This window comes from Durio zibethinus, chromosome 17 (assembly GCF_047325235.1).
Source record: "Durio zibethinus cultivar Kanyao isolate XHJ-2024 chromosome 17, ASM4732523v1, whole genome shotgun sequence".
NCBI classification, from domain to species: domain Eukaryota; kingdom Viridiplantae; phylum Streptophyta; class Magnoliopsida; order Malvales; family Malvaceae; genus Durio; species Durio zibethinus.
The window spans coordinates 17,696,825-17,722,257 of record NC_143178.1 but is presented as its reverse complement, the minus strand read 5'-3'; the positions used below and the strand labels follow the sequence as shown (position 1 = coordinate 17,722,257).

At 27.5% G+C, this 25,433-nt stretch overlaps 1 protein-coding gene and 1 pseudogene across 2 annotated transcripts; one reads left to right on the top strand and one right to left on the bottom strand.

The window, feature by feature from the left end:
* Positions 1-10,880: 10,880 nt before the first annotated feature.
* Positions 10,881-13,200, top strand: LOC149514068 (D-3-phosphoglycerate dehydrogenase 1, chloroplastic-like). Of its 2 annotated transcripts, XM_089745827.1 has the most exons (6): positions 10,881-11,086; positions 12,046-12,151; positions 12,228-12,305; positions 12,479-12,589; positions 12,685-12,780; positions 12,915-13,200. In XM_089745827.1, the coding sequence occupies exons 4-6, from the start codon at positions 12,539-12,541 to the stop codon at positions 13,137-13,139; spliced, it is 372 nt and encodes a 123-aa protein (XP_089601953.1). In that variant the 5' UTR covers positions 10,881-11,086; positions 12,046-12,151; positions 12,228-12,305; positions 12,479-12,538; the 3' UTR covers positions 13,140-13,200. The 2 variants fall into 2 exon arrangements, with proteins under 2 accessions (XP_089601953.1, XP_089601952.1); XM_089745826.1 differs by lacking the exon at positions 12,228-12,305.
* A 3,618-nt stretch (positions 13,201-16,818) lies between these two features.
* On the bottom strand, positions 16,819-18,664 carry LOC149514067 (putative eukaryotic translation initiation factor 5-2; annotated as a pseudogene).
* Between the last annotated feature and the right edge of the window lie 6,769 nt (positions 18,665-25,433).

Genomic DNA, 25,433 nt, shown 5'->3' with positions numbered 1-25,433 from the left:
CTAAATGGTTTTATAAATGAAGAGGTGTATGTAGAGCAACCTCTTAGTTTTGATAATCTTAAATTTCCAAATTATGTTTATAAGTTGACAAAGGCTTTATATGGTTTAAAACAAGCTCATAGAGCTTGGTATGAAAGATTGTCAAAATTTTTAATTGAAAATGGTTTTAATAGAGAGAGGGTTGATACTACACTTTTTATTAAAACAAAAGGAAAGGACATTCTCATAATGCAAGTTTATGTTGATGATATCATATTTAGTGCTACTAATGAAGTTCTTTGTCAAGAATTTACTAAGACTATGCAAGGTGAATTTGAAATGAGCATGTGGAAGAACTTACATTCTTCTGGGATTACAAGTAAAGCAAACAAAATATGGTACCTTCATCAATCAAGCCAAATACATCAAGGATTTGTTCATAAAGTTTGGATTGAAAGAATCAAAGCCTTGCTCAACACCTATGAGCACTTAAACAAAACTTGACAATGATGAAAGAGGTAAATGTATTGATTCTAAATTATATAGGTCTATGATTGGTTCATTGTTATATCTTACTGCAAGTAGACCAGATATAATGTTTAGTGTGTATTTGTGTGCTATATTTCAATTATCACTTAGAGAATCACATTTATCTACTGTCAAAAGAATTTTTAGATACCTTAAGGACACTTCTAATCTAGGATTATGGTATCCAAAAGGTTCATCTTTTACTTTGCATGCCTATTCTGATGCAGATTTTAGTGATTGCAAAATTGATAAAAAGAGCACTTTTAGTACTTTTCACTTGTTTGGGAATATGTTCATATCATGGTTTTCTAATAAACAAAATAATGTTGCTTAATCCAAAATTGAAGCAAAATATGTAGCGACCAATAGTTGTTGTGCTCAGGTTTTATGGATTAAGCAACAATTAGAGGATTTTGGAATTACCATGAATCACATTCCTATTAAATGTGATAATATTAATGCCATCAATCTCACCAAAAATCCAATTTAACATTCTAGAAATAAGCATATTGAAATTAGGCATGACTTTACTAGAGATCATGTTTAAAAATGTGATATTATGCTTGAATATGTTGATACCTTGCATCAATTAGCTAATATTTTTACAAAACCTCTTGATATAGATAGATTTTATGCAATTAAAGTGAACTTGGTATGATGAATGCTCCTTGAAATGAATTTCTTGATGGCTTGATGGATGTCGCTACCTTGATTAATCAAATGTATGTTTTTCTTGACATTTTTTTTAATCTTATGTATGATACATATTTGAATGTTCATGTCATTTTTTTAATTATTTTAAAAAAAATTGCTACAGATGAAACCAATCGATCCTCTTTGGATTAGATCGATTGGTTTTCTATCCAATAACCAAATTAAGCAGAAAACATTGAGGAACTAATCGATCCTCCTATGTATCTAATTGATCGGTCTATGGCAAACCTCTACCCAATCGATCCCTCTTTACACCAAATCGATTAAGTCATACAAAACTTGTACTATACGCACCATTTTGACTTTTTAAAATCAGGTCATCTCTTTTTTCTTGGTCGATCATTCGAGCTCTTCATCTCTTTTTCTTCTTCCCAAACACCTTCTCCTCAAACCCTAGGAATTCTTACTTTATTTTCTCTCAAAATTGATCTCTTTTAACCAAAACCTTTTGCAAATTACTTTATTTCTATTTGGTTTCTTACAAAAATCATCCTTAAAAATCTTCAAATCACACAAAAATCTCTACTCATTCTTTTCACTCTAGAAAAATGATCTTCTTTTTAAAACTACTATATTCACTCAATTTTCTTGCCTTTCTCAAACATATTTTACTACTTATCACCTATAATCACTAATTTTTTTAATCAATTTCACATAAGCCTACCTATTTCAACTATCCCATTGTTTTCATGGCTCTAAAGACTAAAGGAAATGTTGGAGCAAAAAGGAATCCTCTAAAAGAAGCTTCTAGTTCATCAATTGGGCCTTCATTCAATCAAAATTTTATAAATATTGATGCTAAGGAGAGATATGAGACACAATTTGCTTATAAGGAGGTCAAGCATGGAAGGGTAATCTATTTTGAATTCCTACAATCTATTAAGTTCCTTTATTTACATGCATTTGAGAAATTTGGTTTGATGAACTATTTGTGCATGAATGACATTATATATGAGAATCTAGTTAAGGTGTTCTATATCAATACTACTTGTATTGAAATTGAAGGGGCTACAAATAGATATTATCCTGATAGATTCAAAACCTATGTGATGGGTAAAGAAATTGTAGTTTGTAAACAATTATTAGCTGAAGCCTTTATGCCAGATGATGAGGGAGACACCAACACTAGATGTGATATGCTGGAACTAGCTCAAGATATATTTAGAAATGACAATTTAAAAGTTGCTCCTACTCAAGCCACTAGACTTTCAATGCATAATAGGTTGTTACACCTTATAGTCACTCATGTATTGGCACTTTTTAACACTCAATACTCAACCATTAGGAAATAAATTACTAGTGGATGTATAAAATCAAACATGCAGAAAAACCCAATCTAGTGCACTTTATTTTCAGTGATATGAGGAGGATAGTGCAAAATACAGACTACACCTTAGTTTATGGGTTTGCAATCAGTAATCTTTTGAAGAAATTGAATATTAATACTACAGGTGATAAAGAGATTGTATTCAGTGATCCATTCAGCATTCTTATTGCTCATACTCTACATAGTAATGGCTACACACAAAATTTAGCTAGGTTATGGGTTAGAAAAACTAAAATTGAGGCTGTACAAGTAGAGGAAGAAGAGCATGATACCTCAAATATTCCTTATGCACCTCAAGGAGAACCTTCTACCCCACCATTTGATACCCAAGGAGCTTTAAAAATGATTATACTTCAAATGAACAGTCCACACTCAGTGGCTGAGACTATGAATTCTAGATTAGAAAATATGGAAATGACCCAACAATAGCTGGTTTCCCAAGTTCACCAAGTTAGAATTGATATTGAACACATCCGAAATGCTCAATAGCAAATGCGGTAGCACTTTCCTCATTTTCCTTATTCTCTACCTCCTCTTCAATTATCCATCCTAATGCCATTCCTCAGATGTTTGCCCACATCTTTTTTTTTTTTTTTATGTTGTAAATTTTTCCTTAAAAACACTTTGCATTATGTTTTCTTATCAAACTTTGGTATTTAATGTTTATATTAATGAAAGATACATTTCATCTTCATTATGATATTTGCTATATCACTTTGAAATTTGGCTTGTGAAATTGGTATATTGCTTGATGATTTGACATTGAGATTGATATGAACTTGAGTTGTGAAATTGAGTTGGTATGGCCTTGAATTGATTGACTTCATCTTTTTTGCTATGACAAAAAGGAGGAGAGAAAATGGTATGAAAAATTCTTATTTGATTGATGATCTTAATATTTTTGGTATGAAGAATTCTTGATATTGTTTTTGATGAAAAACTCATATTTGATAATATTGACATTAATGGTTATATTCTTGTTCTTAGTTGTTTAAAATCTCTTAAAATTTTTTATGCTTAAATTTAGAGGGAGCTTATTTTTCAAATGGAAAAATGTTTTTTAAGCAAAATTTCACTTGGTTTTGTCATATCAAAAAGGGAGAGATTATTAGCCTTGAATTGATTAAAATATTTGAATTGACAAAACAAAAATTTGCCTAACTTGAATTAAATTCTTTTAATCTCAAATTGAACATTTTTCTAGCCTTTTATCTGGCCAAAATTTATTTAGGAACTAAAACAAACAAATTTTGAAAACAATACGGTTTATGGCATGTTTTAGATAGAAGGGCTCGATCCTTTAAAGAGAGGGATTGATCCCTTCCCTTACTCGATTTATCCCTTGTGCAAAGTGATTGATCCATTTTTCTTCCAAAAGCCAAACTTCTAAAAATTTATCAAGAGCCAATTGATCCTCTCCCTATAGAGATCGATTGGTTAGGGTTTTGAGCATAACCGATTGATCCCCCTTAAAGGAATCATTTTGTTTTTTATACAAAATGCAAACCTAGGTCAAAAATCAACAAAAGGGATCAATCCCCTCACATAGGGGATCGATCACCTATGTATAGGATCGATCAGGTATGTTACCTGATTGATCAGGTAGGTGTTTTTAAGCTACGAAATGGGCTTTCCTATCATTGACCCGATCGAGGAGGGGATCGATTCCTTGATGCCCATAAAGCCCAACGATTATTTTTTTATCTGATATTTTGCAAGTTTGAAACATTAAATGCAAAGTAATGGCTATCTACTCCTTTCTACATATAAATGAAAGCTTTCACTTCAAATCAAGAGTATGAAAAGCTAAGAGAACTTATTGCCTCCACCAACCATCTTCTTTAAGCATTCAAACTAGTTCAAAGAGAGAAAAGTGTAAAAAATCCTTTATTGTATTAGTTTTTCTCTTAATCCTTTTGTCAATATTGTTGTGTGCTTCAAGTTAGCAAGCACCCAACCTTAGAGAGATTTTTTAAGTTTGCAAAACACTTCAAAAACTTTGTATTGTGAGATTGTGAGCTTAAAGGGGAGGATAACCCTTAAGAGTTTGTGATGTTGATCTAGTAAAGCTTTGAGAAGCTAGGTTATAACTTTTAACGCATAGTGGATTGAACTCCTTGGCAAGTGAGGCTAAGGGAGAGGATATAGGTGCCTAAAGAAAAAATCAAACCTCTATAAATCTTGGTGTCTAATTCTTTATCTCTATATCTTGTTTTTAGGATTATTAGTTTACTTTCATTTATTGTGTTCATTTGCTTAAAAAAATTATTTTGCAGAATTTATGCTTATAGGATATTGATTTTTTAAAAATTTTATTATCAACCAATTCACCCCCTCTTGATTTATTTTAAGTCTTAGAGCTAACAATTCAAAATCACTGGAAGTAATGGACTTTTCATCATCTTTATCACCTTTATTATTATTTTTAATTTCATTGTCTATTCAAATGGACCCTTAAACTCCTTTCTACTCAAACGGAGTCTCGTTGCAGCATGGTTGGGCCACTTTTTGGTCTAATCGTGCTGCAGGATCAATTAGGATCCAATCGGCATGGCACGTTAGGTTCATTCCCCCGTGCAATGAGTCGTTTGTCCATTAGAGAGAGAATTCTACAATGGATAAACTAACCATTTGTTTTCATTTTATTCATAGGGCAGTCGATTGTCCTCCACTAAGAAGTCAGACTATCTAGGAAACCAACAGTTAAAAATAAATCTAGGACATCCATGTATTTGTTTAACATAGGAACAATCATATATTGTTAGGATAGTAATTTTTAATTATTTATTAATATTTATTTATAAATGTATTATTTATTTATAAATATTTTTCAAATATTTATTTATAACGGTTATTTGTATAAATAATAATTTTAGTAATTTTAATTATATATTAAATTTTATAATAATAAAAAATATATTCTAAATTGCATTATATATATATTATTTTAATATCTTTAATAGTTTATTTTTCTCACTATATTTTATCTCATTATTAACGTTATATTTGTATCCAAACATATATCTCACTAATAATTTTTATCTCATTACTACAGTAACTAATTTTGTTACAACTGTTGTTTTAAATATCATCACAGTCTATATCACCGCCTACTCAAATAGATGGATGTTGAAATTATTTTTAGAGAGATTTAAAATAATAGTGACAATGAGATTATTTATGTAGTTGTGAGATTGGATATTATAACAGTAAGATTAAAACTAGTAGTATAATTTGTATTTGAATACAAATACAATAGTGACGATAAAGTGAAATACAATGAGAAGAAAAAATGATAATTAAAAGCATTAGATTAAAATTTATATAATAAAATTTTTAATATAGTTTTTACCTTTATGAACTAATAATTAATTGAAATTTACGACAATTATTTTTTACATTTATTAGTACAAAAAACTACCCAAATTTTGATCAATATAATCCCATATACTTTCAAATATGTGTTGGATTGGGAATTAGTGACATCCTTAAGGGAAATCATATTGTGACATCACGTCATGACAAGGGAATTTTAGCAGACTTCATGTTGAAGTCCAATTTTTAAAATTTCTTTTTGTTGTTATGGAATTTAAAAAATAAATTACTGTAAGTAATTTTTAATCTTATTTTTTATTTTTAGAATTTCATGTCAGCACAAAATGAAAATTCACATGTCAGTTTCAAGTTATCACAATTATTAATATCTCTTCAATTGTCTTTAATTTAATACGTATATAATATACATGAATTCTCTGTTTTTTTTTTTTTTTTTATAAAGATACACGAATTAATTTATTAAAATTGAAATAAAGAGATAAAAATGAACATTTCACTCTAGTATAAGTTTAGAATGCTCTAGTGTATGCATTTAATTATTAATTATATTAATTTTTAAATAATAAATTCAATATACAATTAATTAAATTTAACCTAATCAAATATTTGTATAAATCTTCTAATTTTTATTTGTAAATTTAAAAAAAGTATAAACTCTCTTATCACTCAATAGTTTTACGACATACTTATTCATAAAATAAAAAATAATTATTCATAAAATAAAAATATATGGTAAGGACTCTACGTGTTTATGAAATGGAGCTACATCATACTCAGTTGACACTTTCAATGGCATACTCGAAGCCGACTCGACCTGCTTAAATAATTTATTTAGTTTAGTTTAATTTAAATTTAATATTTAAAATAAGATTTAATTAAATTTTAAAATATTATTTTTTATAATTATAAAAAATATTATTAAATAAAATTAACTATTTAATTATATTATATATCTTATAAATATATAAAATTCAAATATTTGATTATGACATAAAACACAATAGACTTTTGATTACCTAATATTTGTATGAATTCTTAACTTTCCATTTCTTTTATTCATTTGTTAAAATTTGTTGAAACCTTTGATTTTTTAACGTTTATATTTTTTTAATTTTTAATTTTCTAATAACTTTTGATTGTAATCTCCTTTTTCAGAAATGAGAGGATTATATAAGTGTATTTCATTTATGTGTTACATTTTCTTTTCCCAATCATGAGGTTTTATTTTTTTTATTGTTTTTGTATTTTTATAATTTTTTATTTTTAATCATGATCTATGATTTTTTATTTGGCATTTTAAGTTTGCTTATTGGTGTATTTTTTTTTAATATTTGCATTTTTATTATTTTTTGATATGATCATATTTTTTTAATCTCGAATTTGCCTTTTAACCAATTGAAATATGTCACACTTCCCAAATTAACTTTTGAAGGAGATAATTGAATTATCAAATTTTGTGTTTATCGTTTGTGGGATGTTTATAATTATAAGACTAAACAATCTATTAGCACAAAAATGATTTTAATTGATAAAAAGGTATGTAAATAAATTTAATTTTGTTATATTTTTATTTTTTGATTTATTTTATCATTTTTTTTCTACATGTGTAGAGATTTTATATTTATGATATTCTTTGGAATCATATAATGTATATTGATTAAAGAATAAATTTTATGAAGGAGTTTATATTATATCAAAAAAAAATTTTATGGTAAAAAATAAAGATAATTATTGGAAAATTGTTGCAAATGATATGATTCATTTTCTTACCAATATTATCATAAAAGATATGTTTCATAAAGGCATAAATATTTCATCACATGTTTTTTTGTTTGTAGCTTATGATTGTTTTGATTAGCATTCAACTAAATTTAATTGATTCCTTTTTTGATAATTTATTATAAATTTTGAGTTTTGTGCTTTTCTTTAAAATAATTTATTATTGTTCGGTTTCATTTTTATGGATGAAAAGGTAAAAAAATTAAAAGTTTTAATTTATTTTTGATTTATTATAAAATTTATGTTTGAATCTCTTGACTGTTTAATCATATTTATTTTCATCTTTTAAGAATTGTTTAATCTTAAAGTTAATGCAATAGAGTTGTGTACTTTATTGAACTATTTCTAAAAGAAACATAAAAGGTATGTTGTGGATTACATTATATTAAAATGTATACATATACGATAACGATTTTTAATTATATTTTGTCAAATTTCATATAAATATGAATTTGAAAAATAAATACACTTATTATAATCTTTAATAAAAATTTTCATTTAATCATTTACTTGACAAAAAAAATAATTTATTTTTTAAAAGGATGCAAATATCTTTCAATTTAATATTGCAAATTTTTATAATGCTAAAATAAAAAGTTTCATTCTCATAATAATTTATGATTAACATTATTTTTTTTTAAATTTAAAGTAAATAATTAATATTGATTCAAATAAAAATATTAAAAAAATAAAAGCTTAAATAATAGATGTTAGTGATGCAAATAACTCATGATTTTTATAGTTGATTTAGCATCATTTAATTACAAAAAAATTTAAAAATAGTTGAGCACAAGTAGCTGCAAATTAGTAGTAAATGATGTAACATTTAAAAACATTATTTTTTATTTGTTTTAAAAACTCTACAAAACACGTTATATTTAAACAATGAATTATAATTAACATATTTTCTCTTTTTTGTATGTTTCATATAGCCAGTTACTAATAGATAAATATTTTGTGAAAGTTGATGAAATAATAATAATTATTATTATTTCATATTTACCTAGTATTTTATCGAGTTTCACCATTCTTTTTTTTTCATACAACAACATCAAAATATTAATAGAAATAAATAAATATTAGAGCAGAAATGACATTTTAATAAATACTTATAAAAGTTTTCATTAAGAACTTTTTCATTATACATTCATATTATATCTATCTGATTATTTCATGAGAATTAGGTGAATTTGAATAATGAATTTTTTTTATTTTTATGATTTTCAATTCAAGTACAATTGATTTACTAAAATCTCTTTTCTTTTTTCAAATTTGTTTCTACCTTGTGAAATAAAATAATAAAACTCATTTTGTTTCAATAAATGGCATATTGTTAAATTGTTTACTGTTTGGTTACATAATATTTCACATGAAGCCTAAATCTCCTAACTTTATTATATAAAATTCAGCCATTTTAAATTATTAGTTTTCAGACTTTTGGTTGTTTTTTTATTTATATAAGTTTTTGACTTTTGATTTTTTTTTTTCACATTTATACTTTTTTCAATTGTTTTTTGTTAAAACTTTTGTAAACTTTTAATTTTCTTCGTGACTTATGGTTTTCCTTTTGGACTATATAAGTAACCTTCCATTTACTATTGGTTAGACTATTTTTATATTGTAATGGTTTTCCTTTTGGACTATATAAGTAACCTTCCATTTACTATTGGTTAGACTATTTTTATATTGTAATGTTTTTCCTTGTTGAATCATTTTGTTTCTTAGATATGTTTTTATATGTTATTTACATTTGTTATTAATGGTTTGAGTAGTGAGGTAAAAAATACATATAATTTGATTTTTAACCAACTTTTTTTTCTAAATATTTTATTTTTAGTTATTACTTAATTATATTACAAAATATGTTGTATAACTTACTGAGTCATTATATTAAAATATATATCGTATAAGATAGTAAATTTTTAATTGTGTTTGTCAAATTTCATGTAGATTCAAAAATGAGTAAACAAATCCATTTATTATAATCTTTAATAAAATTTTGATTTATTCATTTATTTGACACAAAAAAATTGATTTATGAAAACATTATTTATATTTATTCATTAATTTCATGTCGAAAACTTTTTAAAATATGAAAAGAAAAGGCTTCATTATCTTAATAATTTATGATTAACATTATTTATATTTAGAAAAATTAAAGCAAATAATTGATATTGATTCAAATAAATATATTAAAAATGAAAACTTAAAATATAGGTTTTTTTTTTGAAATAAAAATTTAAGTATTACTCATGCAAATAAATTATGATTCTTCCACAGTTTTTTTTTTTTTTTTTTTTGCATCATTTTAATTAAAAAAAAAGTTGAGCATTGAGTAGTTTCTAATTGGTAACAAATAAACTAACAGTAAAAAAATGTTATTTCTTTTTATTTGGTTTAAAAACTCTACAAAATAAGTTATAATAATTAAAATATATTCTCCTTTTAGTATATTTATATAGTGCAGTATTGAGAAAATAAATATTTTGTAAAAGTTAGAGAAATAATAATTATAATAATTTATGATTCTTTAATATTTGACTCATTAATATTAGAATGAATTTTATTAAACATATAATTTCTCTCATATAACAATATTAAAACATTAATAAAAATGAATAAATGTTGAAGTTAAAAGATATTGTAATAAACCTAAAAGTTTTTATTTGAAACTTTTTTATTACACATTTATACTATATACATGATTGTTTAATTATAATTAGATGAATTTAATTAATGGGTTTCTTTTTATTTTTATCATTCTTTAATTCAAGTACAATTAATTTACTTAAATATCATTTTTTTAAAAACTTTTTACCATATCAAATAAAATAATACGTTTATTTCAATATTTAAAGTGTATTAATAACCACTCAAATATTTTTATTTTTGATTATAACTAAAATATGTTTATTCAAATATGAAAAAAATGATGAAATTAGCACTATCAGAAAATTAGGATATCATCGATGAAATTTACTAATAAAAAAATTCCGTTTGCATTTTGTAGGTAAATATTTGATAAAATTGGGATATATCAACACAGAAATCACCAATGAAATAATCTATCAATAATTTATCAGTAAAATAGATTGATAATAGATTACCAATGAATTATTCTATAAGTATAAATTTTTGATAAAAAAAATAAAAATAATTAAAATATATATTAATTTATAAAAAGAACAAAAAAAGTTTTTTAGTAACGAAAATTCGATAACTAATCCGTCCATAACTAGTATCAAATTAAATTTCTCAAATCCCTTTTCTTATCCTCCCGCACAGAATCCCTAACCAAACCCCTTTCACTGTCCCCGACCCCTGCCGCTCTCCCCTTGTCACCGTCGTCGCCGTTACGCCATCATCCCGTTGCCAGAAGACCGTTATAGCCTTCGCGTCGTCACCCCACCGTTGTTTCCGCAGGTTTGTTCTTTCTTATCTTGCCGTCGTGCGTCTTGTTTCCTGTTAAAAAGAATTGGTTGATTGACTACATTTTTGTTTAGCCTGTTTACATTTTGGATCTTTAGTCGTTAAGTTTTGCATCTTTCGTTTGGGAAACCATATATCTGACTTCTCTCACTATTTCATCAATATTTGTCTTGTATGTTTTTTTCTTGGAATTAAGATTTTAAAACCCAACTTTTTATGAAAGAAATTCATTGTTGTTTACATGGGAGATTGATTTCAGAGCACTTAAGTGTTGATTAATTCTTAGAATTTTAGGAAAATCTTCAGGGATTCAGGGTTTTAGAAATTATAAGGGTGTTTATTCAGTTTGTTTGATGCGTTCAATTTGTTGTGAAAGTTGAGTTAATTTTATTTGTACCTAATACTGAAAGTGACTAAATTTATTAAACCAATAATGGGATAATCGAAAGAATTCAGTTTATTGAAGTTGTTTTAACATTTTGTGAGTTATGTTCTGGGAAACAGAGAAAAAAGCTTGGGACACAAAACACGAACTGAAACAAAAGAATGAAAAATGGAAAACGCTGCTAAAAATCAATTAAACAAACAGATAGAACTGAAGCAAATCAAATCCATTTCTTGCGTATTGGCATCCTTGCAGCTCCATTGCTTCCAATGCATGCCGTCTACCTACTGGGTTCCAAATATCTGATAGCCCTGCACATTCTGCACTCACCTCTCTCTTTCTCTCTCCCCCCTTCAAAATGTGCCATAAACATCAATTCTCTTGTTTGCATTACCAGCCACATGACTCTATTGGAATGGTAAAACACCAGATAAGTATCTTGGGATACTTGGAATCTTTTGCTTTCTATGCACATTGTTTGTAACCATTTAAAAGGGTTTTTGAAATCATTGTGAAAAACATAAAAAACTTATGGTTTTTAATGCTTTGGGGTGATTTTGTTTTGTAGGTTCAACATATGATAGAGAGATGCTTGCTGCTTCACATGAGCAGAGATGATTATGTCAAAGCACTTGCTAAGCATGTCAATATTGAACCAATCATCACCCTAACAGGTAAAAAGTTCTCCTTCCTCTCTTGAGCGTCTGCATGTTTTAGTGTTTTGACATGCTTAAGCTAGTGCTTTTACAGTTTGGAAAGAGTTGCTTAAAGAGAGCAAGGCCCTCTCTCAAGCCTATTTCCAGGCTATATCTCCATGGCAGTTCAGCTGTAAGTTTGGGAAAACTAAAGTGATTTTGAAAAGTTTAAAACAAATGGATTCTTCAAGATATTATACCATTTTTATAAAGGAAATGAATTCCCAATTAAGTTTTCTTTTAATTTGGCTTAAACTTAAGTGAGAAGCTGTTTCTCTTATTGATGTATTTTTATATCCTATCTAGATATTTCCACTCAAAGGATGGATCCTTTCAGAAGAAGAAAGAATTGGCATTGATTCAAATATGTTGGTTACTGTGACTCCACATCTTGGTGCTAGTACAATGGAGACTCAGGTGTGTTAATTGTTAAATGCATATGTCCTTGCTTCTTTCTTTTTTTTTTTTTCTTTTTTTTTATTGGTAATAATGAATATTGGTATGTTTTTCAGGAAATGGTGGCTATTGAAATAGCTGAAGCTGTTGTTGGAGCCTTGAAAGGAGAACTTGCTGCAACTGCAGTCAATGCACCAATCGTTCCTGCTGAGGTGCAAAGAGATATTAGTTTTGCCTTCTATTTTTCTTCAGTACTTTCATATTGATATAGCCTTCATTTTCCCTTTTTTATGTTTCTAGTCATTCATGATTGCTTATTCACTTATTAGTTTCACTTCTCCATCAGGTCCTAACAGAGTTGAAACCATATGTCGAACTTGCTGAGAAACTTGGGAGGCTGGCTGTGCAATTGGTAGCCGGTGGAAGTGGTGTTAAAATTGTGAAAGTATCATATGTTTCCTCTAGAGCCCCTGATGACTTTGACACAAGGTTACTCCATGCGATGATCACCAAGGATTTGGAACGAATATGTATTTTTTTGTATTTTCATGTAATTGGAATTTATAAATAATTTTTAAAATATTATTATATTTTTTATAAATGAAATAAAATGTTTTACTTATTTTTTTCCATTTATGTATATTTTAATATTCATGTCATTACTTTAATAATAATTTTAAAAATATAATAAAATGATAAAAATTATAAAATAATAATTAAATATGATTGAAAAATAAATATTACTTACGGAAATGGTAACTATTTTTGACAGAATTTAATTATTACCGATAGATTTTTTTGAAAATTTTTTTTTAATTAATTTTGAAAAAAATTATTAAAATAATATATTGACGGAAAAAATATTTTTATTAACAAAAAATTTCATCGATAATTTATCGAAGGAATTTTATAATATCAATAAAATAACATTATTGATATGGTTTATATCGATAGAATTTGTTGTTAGTAAATTTGTAGTTAATATTATTGTCTACGAAAAATTAAGTACTATGATAAAAATTTTCATTGGTAACACCTCATTTTCTAATAGTGTGAGTTGTAACTCTGTTTAAACTTATCTGGTGCTTATGATCAAATGTATAATGAACTGCATATATAATAATTTTATATCTTATCACATATGATGTGCCCATTTATCCAAAATCACATGTTTAACTTGTATGTCAAATTAAATTTTTAATCTTTATTTTTTAAAAGATATGTGAAATAAAATTGTTAAAAATATAATATTTTAAAGTGTTAAAATTAATTATTCTCAAATCATATTTTAAAAAAATTTCGAAATCACTACATAATTTAAATTGATTGTTTTGTATTTGTTAATTTTAGGATCTAAAAAAAGTATGATGCTTTCTTATGTTTTTATAACTATAAATATTTAATTATTCATATTCTTCATATTATCAATGATCTTTTTTTTTAAAAAAAAATTTTACAGTTGTAAATTAAATTATTAGTCTAAAATAAGAAAAACTTTTCAACATAGATATCACTTTATTTCCTTATAATAATTATATTAATAAAAAAAAAATTCTCTTTTCATGTGAATAACTAACAACAGTTATGTAACATAAAATAGCTAGCTTAAATATCAAGAGAATGTTCACCTTAACATTTAAAAATTTTGAAAGTTTGAGATGCAATAGAAAGAGTTAACTTTATAGATTAGAGATAGTTGTCACTTTTTTCTGTATCTAACACCCAATAAGCTTTCATGAATAACAAAAAAATCCAACACTTGAAATTGAAATATAAATCTACTAATAATTTTAGTCCTAATTTTTTTGTTGACTTCCATATTTTACAACATCTCCTTTATAAAAAAAAAAAAAAAAGAAATAAAAAGAGATGAAAATTGATGATTAAATAATATAATAAATAAATAAATAAATTGATTTAATTCTACTTATTTAATATGATAATTAATAATAAAATAATTATCATTTTCATTTCATATCTATCGGTTACAATATTGGTTTTAAATGATGATTTATATATAATAGTAAAATTATCATTATCATTTCAAATTTTACTTTTGAAAAGAGCACATACACATAAAAGAGAAAAGTGAAAATCTATTTAAGTTAAAGTTATGTAAACTTAGCCTTCTTTTGTTCTTGATGGCTACATGCACATATTATCGTCATTAAGATATTTAATTCAAAGGCTACCAAAAGCATGAGAAGACATATATGTACATGATAAAATATTAATAATTTAATGAACATTGATAAATCATATCACACTATTGAAACCATGGATAGCATGTATGAGCTACGATAGATAATTCATTATAACGGAAATTTCATATAAATTTACACTTCTAAGTGCATACATACACACACAAAAAAAAAAAAAGTATTAGGGGTTTGACGTCAAATTAATAAAATTCATGGCTATCTAAACATATTTATTTATTTAGATTTTTTTTTTCAAAACCTTTTTTTGTCATAACAGCATCTTCATTTACTTGATGGAAATGATTTCTTTAATTTTTTTTTTATCATCAATCCCTTAAAATACAAACTTTTAATGATATCATACATTTTATAGAGTACAAACACAAACAAGAGTCAACATAGAAATTTTTTTTTATTTGTTTGATTTAATATATTAAAAACAATTTATACTCCATTTATTTTTATGAAATGTTAGGTTTCCACACAATAAATACAAATATTAAATTTTTTTTATGTGTTTCAAGTATAAATTAGTTTAAATAAAAAATTATGATATGAAAAGTCATCATATTAATTTTAATGTTTGCCAGTATTAATTGTTTTTTAACAAAGTAATGTAAAAAATAGAATATGAAGAGTTAGCATATTTATCTATATATATATATATATATAATTAGATTCCGGTAAATATGCTTGTTATACATTACGTATTAAGTTGTTAATTCATTATTTGTTTGAAATAAAAAAAATGAAATGTTAGAATATTAATATTTTATATTTTCATATTTTAGTAATTAATAATTTAAAAATAAATATTTAAAAAGAGAAAAAATATAAATCAAAATTTCAAACTTTCATAATTTCTACCACTAAAGCAAATTAAAATGATAGGAAAAGGAAAATTTACAAAATATTATCATATTAATCTCAATTTTTATATTCAATTTACTTTTAAAAGCTTTTCATATTCTATTAATCATTGAATTTTAAAAAATGACAAGGATCTAAAATTCACAAAAATATTATATTAATTTTAATAGTGCGATCAAATTACACAAATGTAAAATTAAATTGTTTTACACCTTTTTATAACTTTATATACGATAAATATTTTTATAAACTGAACATTAAATTTAACAATTTACTTGTTTCTGTCATTCACGTAAATTTTCAAGTCAATTTAATATTCTTATCATTTCAATAAAAAATAATAATGTTTTCAATATATACAAATAATTAAAATTTTATTATTATGACACAAATAGTTGTTGTAGATACTTTAATTTGTCTAAAAAATTTTTAAATATTTTTTATTTTCGCGTTTCAAAGGCCTGTGTTTGATCAATTTTCTTTTATTTATTTATTTATTTTATGCCTTTGGTTTTTTCTTTTTTAATTTTATCTATTTTATATTTATTTTATCTACTTTCTTTTATTTATTAGTTTTATTATTGAAAAATCAGAAAAAATGAGAAATCGAGAAAAATAAAACAAAATGATGGAAAGTGCAAAGAAAAATAAAAAACAGTTGAAAGAAAGTTGAAGTTGATTTGGATTGAAATTCATGCGAAGATTAAGATAAAATTAATTTGGAACCGAGACATTCATTTGATCTAAGCACCTTTTTTATTTATGGTTAAGCCCTATAAAATTGTTACGATCCTTAAATAAAAAAATTGAAATTTTCAAAAAAGAAAAGAGAAGAGAAGGTAGTAGAACAGAATAAAGACGGAGATTACAGAAAGAGAAATTCCAGGAAAGAGAAGATTAATTGTATTTCTCCTAACCGATTGGATTACATTTCTCCTGGGTAACCTTTTATGTTGGGCTAACAAACCCCCCAGCTGCTTTTCGAGATTTTCAGCAAGCAGCAGCCGTTCTCATTTCTTTTCCTTTCAATGGTAATCACAACTGTAATAATAGTCTATGGTAATTGAAAGGAATTAAAGGGCCTTATTAAGAAAGACATAGACCTTACAGTAACTACATAAGTCCAAGAAAATAAGCCGAACAAAAATAAGCCCAATAGAACTCGTTACAATATTCCCACCTTGAAGAACATCCTTGTCCTCAAGGATAAGAGTTTTGAGTTTTCTCTCCAGTTCAGCTATGACTCTCGAATTGTGATTTCACCTTTTTCAGTATTCATTCTTTTCCTGAACATATCCAACATATTCTTCCTAAGGCTTTTCAAAGAACAAATTACAGCTTCATTTGACAACTTTTTCAAGTTAGCTAACCATTTGTAATAGGTTGGCAGTAATGGTGTTTCTTTCACTCCTAAAGCTGGGGTTGAAGACTTGTTCTTGAAGCAGAATTCAACTTCATGGGCATTAAACTCAAGTTGAAGAATGGCAAATCCCTCCCCTTTATTTTCTGTTAGTGCTTTTGTGCAAGCGTTGAAACTGAATTTAGCAACTCTTAATTTAGATCCCCTCTTTTACCTGTATTTTAATCATCTTTAGCTCTTCATCAGCTTCACCTGCATCGAGTCTTTCTTTTTCAGCCTTCCACATCATTTTCTTGCCTTTTGATGACTTTTTTACCTTTGGTGGGTTCTTAAAAATGAAAGTTGCAAATTTATACCTCATGTTGACATCAGAAACAAATCCACATCTAGCACATTAGGGCAGTCATTTGTGTTTTGGTAACAACTGTATCAGTTTCAAGGCTCCCCAAACCATAGCATTGAACATACTTTTTAATGAAATTCACAAAAGGCCTTGCAAACTTGGTAGTGTCGTTGACCCCTTTTACAAGTGAAGTTCCAAGCTATTCATCAAACTTGGATTGGACTTCCAATTCAAAATCGAGATAATTTGTGTAGGAAGTAAGATTAGACAAAACCTTAGCAATCTCAAACATGTTAACCATGTTAGTCATGATGCCATTTCCTCTCCCTTCAATCTAAGTTATCATTTTTGGTGTCTTATACCTATAAAAAACATCATCACTGTTTGAATCACCATTATTTTGCAAAACTAGCTTCATCATCTTATTGTGATTTCACATTAAGAGCTTTACTCACCCACATGGAGTATCTACTATTTTTTGACTACCTGTCAGAACCCAATCAATTAGAATAGAAACCTTACAGCTTTCTCGTGCCTCCTATAAAAATTGACAGCAGAGGTGTCACAAACATATGAGGCACTACCCAGGGCCCGCAAACTTTTTGATCTCCAAGTCACCAGGGCACCATTAACCACTGACACCTTAACCATCTTAATCAGTTGAGTAGTATTACTGAACCTTTTAGCTACAGATTTGTCCTGTCCTCTCAAAATTTTATAGACTTTAGTTCCTAAGAAAGCGTATAAGAGATTCACAACCTTTTTTCCTCTACCATTGTCATTATGACTTAATTCCTCAAACAAAACTCTTGCCTCACAAACTCTACCACTTTCCAAAACCCCACATAACATCGAAGTCCAAACAGAAACCATTTTGCTAGTTGAAACAAACAATGCAACCATTGCTTCTCAGACCCATTACTAAAAGTCTAAACTAATAGGGTTCATGGATAGCGACCTCTGTGTGCTGACTAGCTTTAGTCTTGCATCTTCAAAGTCTTCTTTATCACTTGTATCTTCAAGTTGGAACTTCATTTCATCATTACTCATCATCTCCCTTGCCAAAGGTTTAAATCCGTAAGAGTCGTGAACCTTAATCAAATTATGCTCAATCTCAAGCTTTATTGAAAAACTTTGCTGCAACTTCCCACAAACATTAATCACTTGTTCAGTAACGAATTTCTTGTACTTTCTTTTTCGTCATCCTGACATGCATAATTGATCATATAGCAAGGACGTGATTCATAAGCCCACAACACCATTCTCTTTTTGAGGTTCATTGTCAATCCTCACTAGGGAAAGTGACATCTTCTTCTGAGTAACTTTTGTTTGTTGACACTAAATCAGAGTTACGCTGAACATTATCATGTAAAGGGAATGGTGATAAGAATTGGATAATAGTTTGAATGGTACGAGCCGCATTCGGTATAGAGGATTCATAAAACCAAGACTCTTAAGTGTTTAACTAATTTCAAAGCATGTGTCAAGGATTTTACGCAAAAGAATCTTACTGCTTTAGAGAGATCAAGCTTCAAATTGTTAATGAAGAGGTTGACGGCTTGTTCATCGTCCACTTTTAGAAATTTCAGAAATTCTTCAAATTTTGAATCTTTCAATAATAAAATTGCTAGAAAGTTGTAATAGCTTTTCCTATGGAGATTTCTTGGTGAAGAAATATTATTAAATTGCTGCCAAATGTTTGAATAATTTAAGAAGATTTTTCAATATCAAAGGTTTAAGTTGAAAATTTATTTTTTTGCATAAAAGGTTTATAAAAAAATTAAGGAATTTGACAATGAACCCTTTTTAAGAGAGACAAGAGTTTGCTTGAATACTTTTGTGGTGAAAGAATATTCTTAAATTTCTTCCAAAATATTCAAATAACTTAAGAATAATTTCCAATATGTAAGTTATTTGGTAAGTTGTTTTAGGCTTTAGTGGATAACACGAGCACTAGCTAGTATGCTTTTTTTAATGAATGTTATAGGGGTCTATAATCTTCCCTATACATAATCGTATTCTCGAACCTAGTATGGTTTCATAGGCTAGAATATACTATTTTAAGAAACCTAAATCAAGTTTTAGATATCTTTTTAAAAATGGATAAATTTAGTTAGGTAGCTAATCACACTTGGTGACTCCTTGTTTGTGTCTATCGATCAAGTTCACAGACTTATACGTTACAACAATTTAACGACTTTGCTGGGTACATGCTAAGAGTCTAGCTAGTAATAGATTTATGTTATTTGAGCTAAAACTCAATTATTTTAACTAAGATTTTTTCTTTTAATATTTTAATTTTTTTTACTTATTAATATCTTGTCTTTCATATTGCATTTTCAAAACATGAGATCTATACCCGAGCTTCATCCCTTTAGGAGATAGTAGAGTATTTACACTTTCATGAGGTTTTAATGCCTTTGCAATGGTTAGAGAAATACACTTAAATTGAATCCTTTTCGCTTGTAGCTTGAAATGGACAAGGATTAAGGTGCCTTACTAATCCATCGTGGATGATAATAAGGAGTGATTTGAGAACCTTTAGATTGTGAATCCAAACCACATTTAATAAACTACAAGGGACTAAGTTTGTAGGCAGAACCATGTCTTCCTTTTTGTAGTAAATTTAGTTTACATTTTTTTTACATATATTGTACACTTATTGGTTTCTTTTGATATTATGTGTTAATTAACTTTTTTTTGTACATATCATGAAACAAAGATGAATTGTCATGAAGTGTGTGGTAGATGAATTGTCATGAAGTGTGTGGTAGTTGAATTTCTTCCTTCCTTCCTTTGCCTTTTTACTTATATCATGACCACATTAGGCTACAAATATTTTGTATTCATCTAATTAATGCATTTATTGACATCATTTTTGGATTTGAAAAAAAGGTTCTAAAATCTTATCAGAATATCGACTAATCTTTGCTTTCATAGCATAAGCATGTAATAACATAAGTTTGCAATTATGGTAAATAAGGTTCAAGGATAGCTAGATCATTAATGATTCTAATTTAGCCAAATAAGAATTAAAAGGAGAACTAACAAAAATAATGGACATGCTTAAGAACATGGGCAAAGGGAAAGCTATGGAAAAAATTCCTAACTTGCAAGGTTGTTTATCATAAGATGTAATGGATCCTCTGTATCCTCTTAAGTTCAATCCTTACCAAGCCCAGACTTTTAAAAGGGCACAGACATAATTTTTTTTTCTTTAGGACATATTTATATGCATATTTAGGAATGTTGTCTATGACTACTTAGGGTTAATTTTAGAGTTATATTAATCTCACTACAAAAAATTTTTCATATAGTAACACTTACCTATATTGACGATCAAATTACGTAAGTAAAAAAGATCTATACTGAGGAATTTTTGTTACTGTCAGTATAGACAATGTTTATACCAACATTTTATTATTTCATCAGTATATATTAATTTTTTTCTAACAGCATATAATATCTATTAGTATAAGTATTTATATACTACGGATTGAATTATAACTACTGGTATAAGTTTTAATTAGTAAAAGTTATCCACAGGTAAATGTATTTATACCAACAAAAAAATTTGATTGTCAATATAACCATAGGATATATTGATGGTTGTATCTAACCGTCAGTGTAAACAACAAAAGATTTAGACAATTCTAGCTTATTCTGACAATCTCTTATTGTAATTCGTTGGTTTAGGTAGAAGCTAGGGTATGTCTAATCAAGGTTTTTTTTAGAATTTTGGTTAACCTTGGTTGCTTATTGTTAAACTCTTGGCCACTTACCGGTGTTTTTCCTTTCCCCTTTAAGTTTTTTCAACTTTCTCTACAATTCATAGAACTAGATAAAAGTCAGTTACTATTTTTGCTTGTCACCTCCACCATCTGAACATAAACAACAACCACCTAAAATATTCATTTCTTTTCTTCACTATATTCCAGAGACTTAGAAACCTAAAAAAAAGCCTAGATAAACCTTTAGACCATAAAATTTATAATCTTGTATACTCTAAGTGTTTTCTTTGTTATTCTTGATTGCTCTTGCTATCTTATGTTTATTGTTGCTAAGAATAGACATACCCTAGCTTGGATATGGGTTTATTCTGGGTATGGGTTTATCACTTGGGCTTTTGAATTGGAGGCTAATATGTATGATTGCTTTGTCGATAGTTGTCTCTAGGTTTAGGTATGGTTTTTTGTGTTCAGTATGTGTTGCCGATTTTGGGTCTTTTTGGGTTGGTGATGAATTGTTGGGTTTCTTTTCTTAGTTTCAGGGATTGTTTCTTGTTTTGCTTTCGATTTTGTAGATTGGTTGGAAATTGAAGTGCTTGTCTTTTTGTTTGATTCCTTTGTCCTTTTTGCACTGCTAATTTTGTCTTTACTTGAGACTATATTGATACCTATTTGCCTATTGCTAGTTGCTAATTATTGTGTGCCAACTAGAAAATTAGGCTTGTTAATTGCTTGCTGTTGATTCAAAAACCCTATTTGAACTTGTTTACCTGCTTACTTGTTATTGGCCCAGCCTTTGATTACTTGGTTTGTTTTTTTTAATGCTTGTTGGCCGAGTTATGTTTTTAGATAATTACTATAGATTTTTTACTTTATTTCTGCTTGTGGTTGGATAATGCTTGCTTCTAGAAATTGATCTCGATTGAGGCTGTGTTGGTTGGAAATGGCTTTGAATGTTGCTTGTTCTTGCCAATTGTTCTTGGTTGTTGCTTGATTCTATTAATTGTTCTTTTTGTTTAACTACTATTGATTTGCTTTTCTAGCCTCGATCAAAAGTTGATTTTTTTCTTTTTTGTGTTTTTAGATTGTGATGTAAATGTGGATTATTGAATGATCCTTATTCTTCAACCAATTAATGCTATATGTAATGTTGTTATATAGTAAATAGTTTAGTTAGAGGATTTAAGTATTGCTAAGTAGCTTAAGAATTGTTAATTAAGGTAATGAGGTAATGCTTGAAACTAAAGTGGTTGCAACTTGTAACAGAAAACTTTTCTACTCAAAATTTGATCATAGTATTCAATAAAACATTTGATAGGATGCTTGTTTGATAATATGCCCTAAATGATCAATATTTTATATAGATTTCATATTGTAGGCTAGAATATGGAAATGGTGTATGTTTGTTTGATTGTAATGTCATTTGTATAATTAAGGCTTCATTTATTAGATTTATTCTCTGCTGTCAACTCTATTGTGCAAAGTTAGTAATAGAATTTCCCATACTGAGGTGAAATAGATCTTGTTAAAGTAATTTATATGGTTGCTAGATTATCTTAGAGAAAAATGTTGGAGTTATTTGAGGCTCTTTGTATTTCTCAACCTCATGCTCTTTCATATTCAAGTCCTTATTCTTTATTTATTAAAAGAACTTTTTCCAACTTGTGATGTCCCATAAAACTATTTATACACTTATAATGAAAAATATATTTTGCTTATTTTTTTTGTCACATGCATGATTTACACCTTTTGATTTTCATTCTTTTTCATTTTTTTCTTCTTCCCTTGTTTTGAGCTTGAAGTCTGTTATTTCAAATACCTTAGAATTGCTCTAAAGCTAATACACACTCATCTAATTTTGATTACCCAACTAAATGGTTCTTAATTTTACTATGTAAATAAATGAAATTTTTTTATGCTTGTCTCTTATTAATTAGTGGGTTCCACCTTGCGGTACAAGAGTGTGGAACAAATAAAACCTATTGGCCAGCATTCTCTTTTGGGTGCAAACGAAGAAATCAGTTATTTCCAAGACATTTTGCATTACCTTGATGAGCTTATGTAAGGATTAATTGAAATTATAAGTACTTTTGTTTTGGTTATTCTTTCATGAGGTTCTTATTTCTTTTCCACCCATAATTTTCGTTTGGATTTTGTTGGTAGCACTTGTTTTTGTTGTTTAAAACTTTTGATGTAAAATTACTACTTGATTACTACTTTACTGTATGTTTGGCCTTTGTTAACGACACATTAATAGAAAAATTAAGACATGGGAAGCATGAAGTTAATGTTGAACTTATTTTCGCTAACTTAGCATAATATCAATTGAATTTTTTGGCAATAGCATCAACTAGGTTTTACTAGGGGTGGTATGATAGGAATTCAATTAAGAGAGGTGATGCAAGATTCTAGGGGGTTTTCTTATTTAGGCTTGATGTTTGATAATGGTTCAAGTTTAAGGATTGGCCTATGGTGGGACAAGTCAAATTGTGATATTATTTGTACTGATGTTAGATTATAGTTTTTTGCTTTCTTTTCTCGATAATTTTTCCACTATGACTCGTGAACCTATATACTAAATATGCCTTTATGTGTTCTAGGTAGATAGAGGTGTTACTCTAAGTGAGGATAAATGTCTTGAGAAGAAGGGCATAAACAACACCAACTTTGCTATGGTGACATGGTCAAATTTGGATTTCAGGTAATGTTGGAATTTGAGTGTCATTTCAAAAATATCCGAAAGCCTTCTTACTTTAACTGGTAAGTAATTTTGATATGTAATTGTTTGGTTTGTTTTTCCTTTAATAGATCATATTTATTTACAAAAATTTATAATAGTATTGACATGTTTGTTAAAATAGCCATTTGTGTTAATGTTTTATTCTTATTTTCCTTTTGGCAAATGGATCAACATAAAAATTCCTTTCTGTGAGGTTTTAGATGGCATAAGGTGCAACCTGAATGAGGCAGTTAAGATGGTTGGCTTGGCATGGCAGGCCATGCCTACTGTGGCCTTAATGATGCCAAAAACATAGCTTTCTTACTTGCCCTTTTGACATACAAGGGTTTTAAATTAGCTGTCACAAACTTATTGATGTGGCAAGCTAGTGATGGTCTATTAACATACAACCCTATACCTTATGTTTATGATTCCATGCTATAACTTTAGTTATTGACTTATTCTTATTTTGTGAATTATAAAACAATTTGTTTGTAATTTTATTTCAAATGTTATTTAATATCTTGTACTTTGTTGTGTATTTTTATTTTTAAAAAATCATATCACATTAAGATTATAAATAAATTAATATCAATAATTAAGTTAAAACATATAAGTCTATATTGAAAGGTTATACTAACAGGCATTAACCGTTGGTATAGATATGAAAATTCAAAACATACAAGTTTATACCAATGGGCAATAGCTATCGATAAAAGGTTTAATGTCAGAACATACAATAGACATTATAGTAATAGCTATACAACAACAGATAGAATCAAACAATTAGTATATCTCTACTATTTATTCTGATAGTTAAAAATCTGTTGGTGTAAGTCTATATTGATAAGAGATATATCAATGGCTAAAAAAAGGTCAGAATAGGCATTTTGACCATCGGTATAGGGTTTATTAAGCTATATCGATGGATTTTTAGGTTTTAGCGATGGTTTTTTTAACATTGGTATATGGTAGTTTTCTTGTAATGTCTTGTTTTTGGAAAGAAGGCATCAGAAGCAGTACGACTCCTTGATCTATATGATCCAAAGGGGGAAAAAAACTAAAAATGTAGCCATTTGAAGCCATGAAAGATTCAAGCTCTTAGCAAAAGATGAATTTGTTGGAAGAGAGGCTTCAAGCAGTAGAAGGGATAGATTTTTATAGTTTCATGGATGAAGCAGGCTTTACTTGGTTCCTAATATGGTCATTCTAACCAAGTTCAAAGTCTCCGAATTTGAAAATATGATGGTACCAAATGTCTAGTGACCCATGTTACCATGTACTATCGTATGATGTTTGCTCACACTAATGATGACAAGTTAATAATCAATATATTCTAAGATAGCCTCACAAGTTTTATAACTAGATGGTATATCCCACTAGATAGAACTCGTATCACATTATGAAAAGAATTAGCAAGGACATTTATTATCCAATACTGGCATATTATAGACTTAGCCTCAGACTATCTATTTTTACATAGTATGGAGAAAAAGTAATTGAGAGCATCAAAGAATATGCATAGAGGTGGAAAAACATGGCTATCGAAGTCTAACAACCTTTTATTGAGAAAAAAACCACCGTCTTGTTTGCCAGCACCTTGAAAGCTCTTTACTATGAAAGAATGACTAGAAATGCCATTAC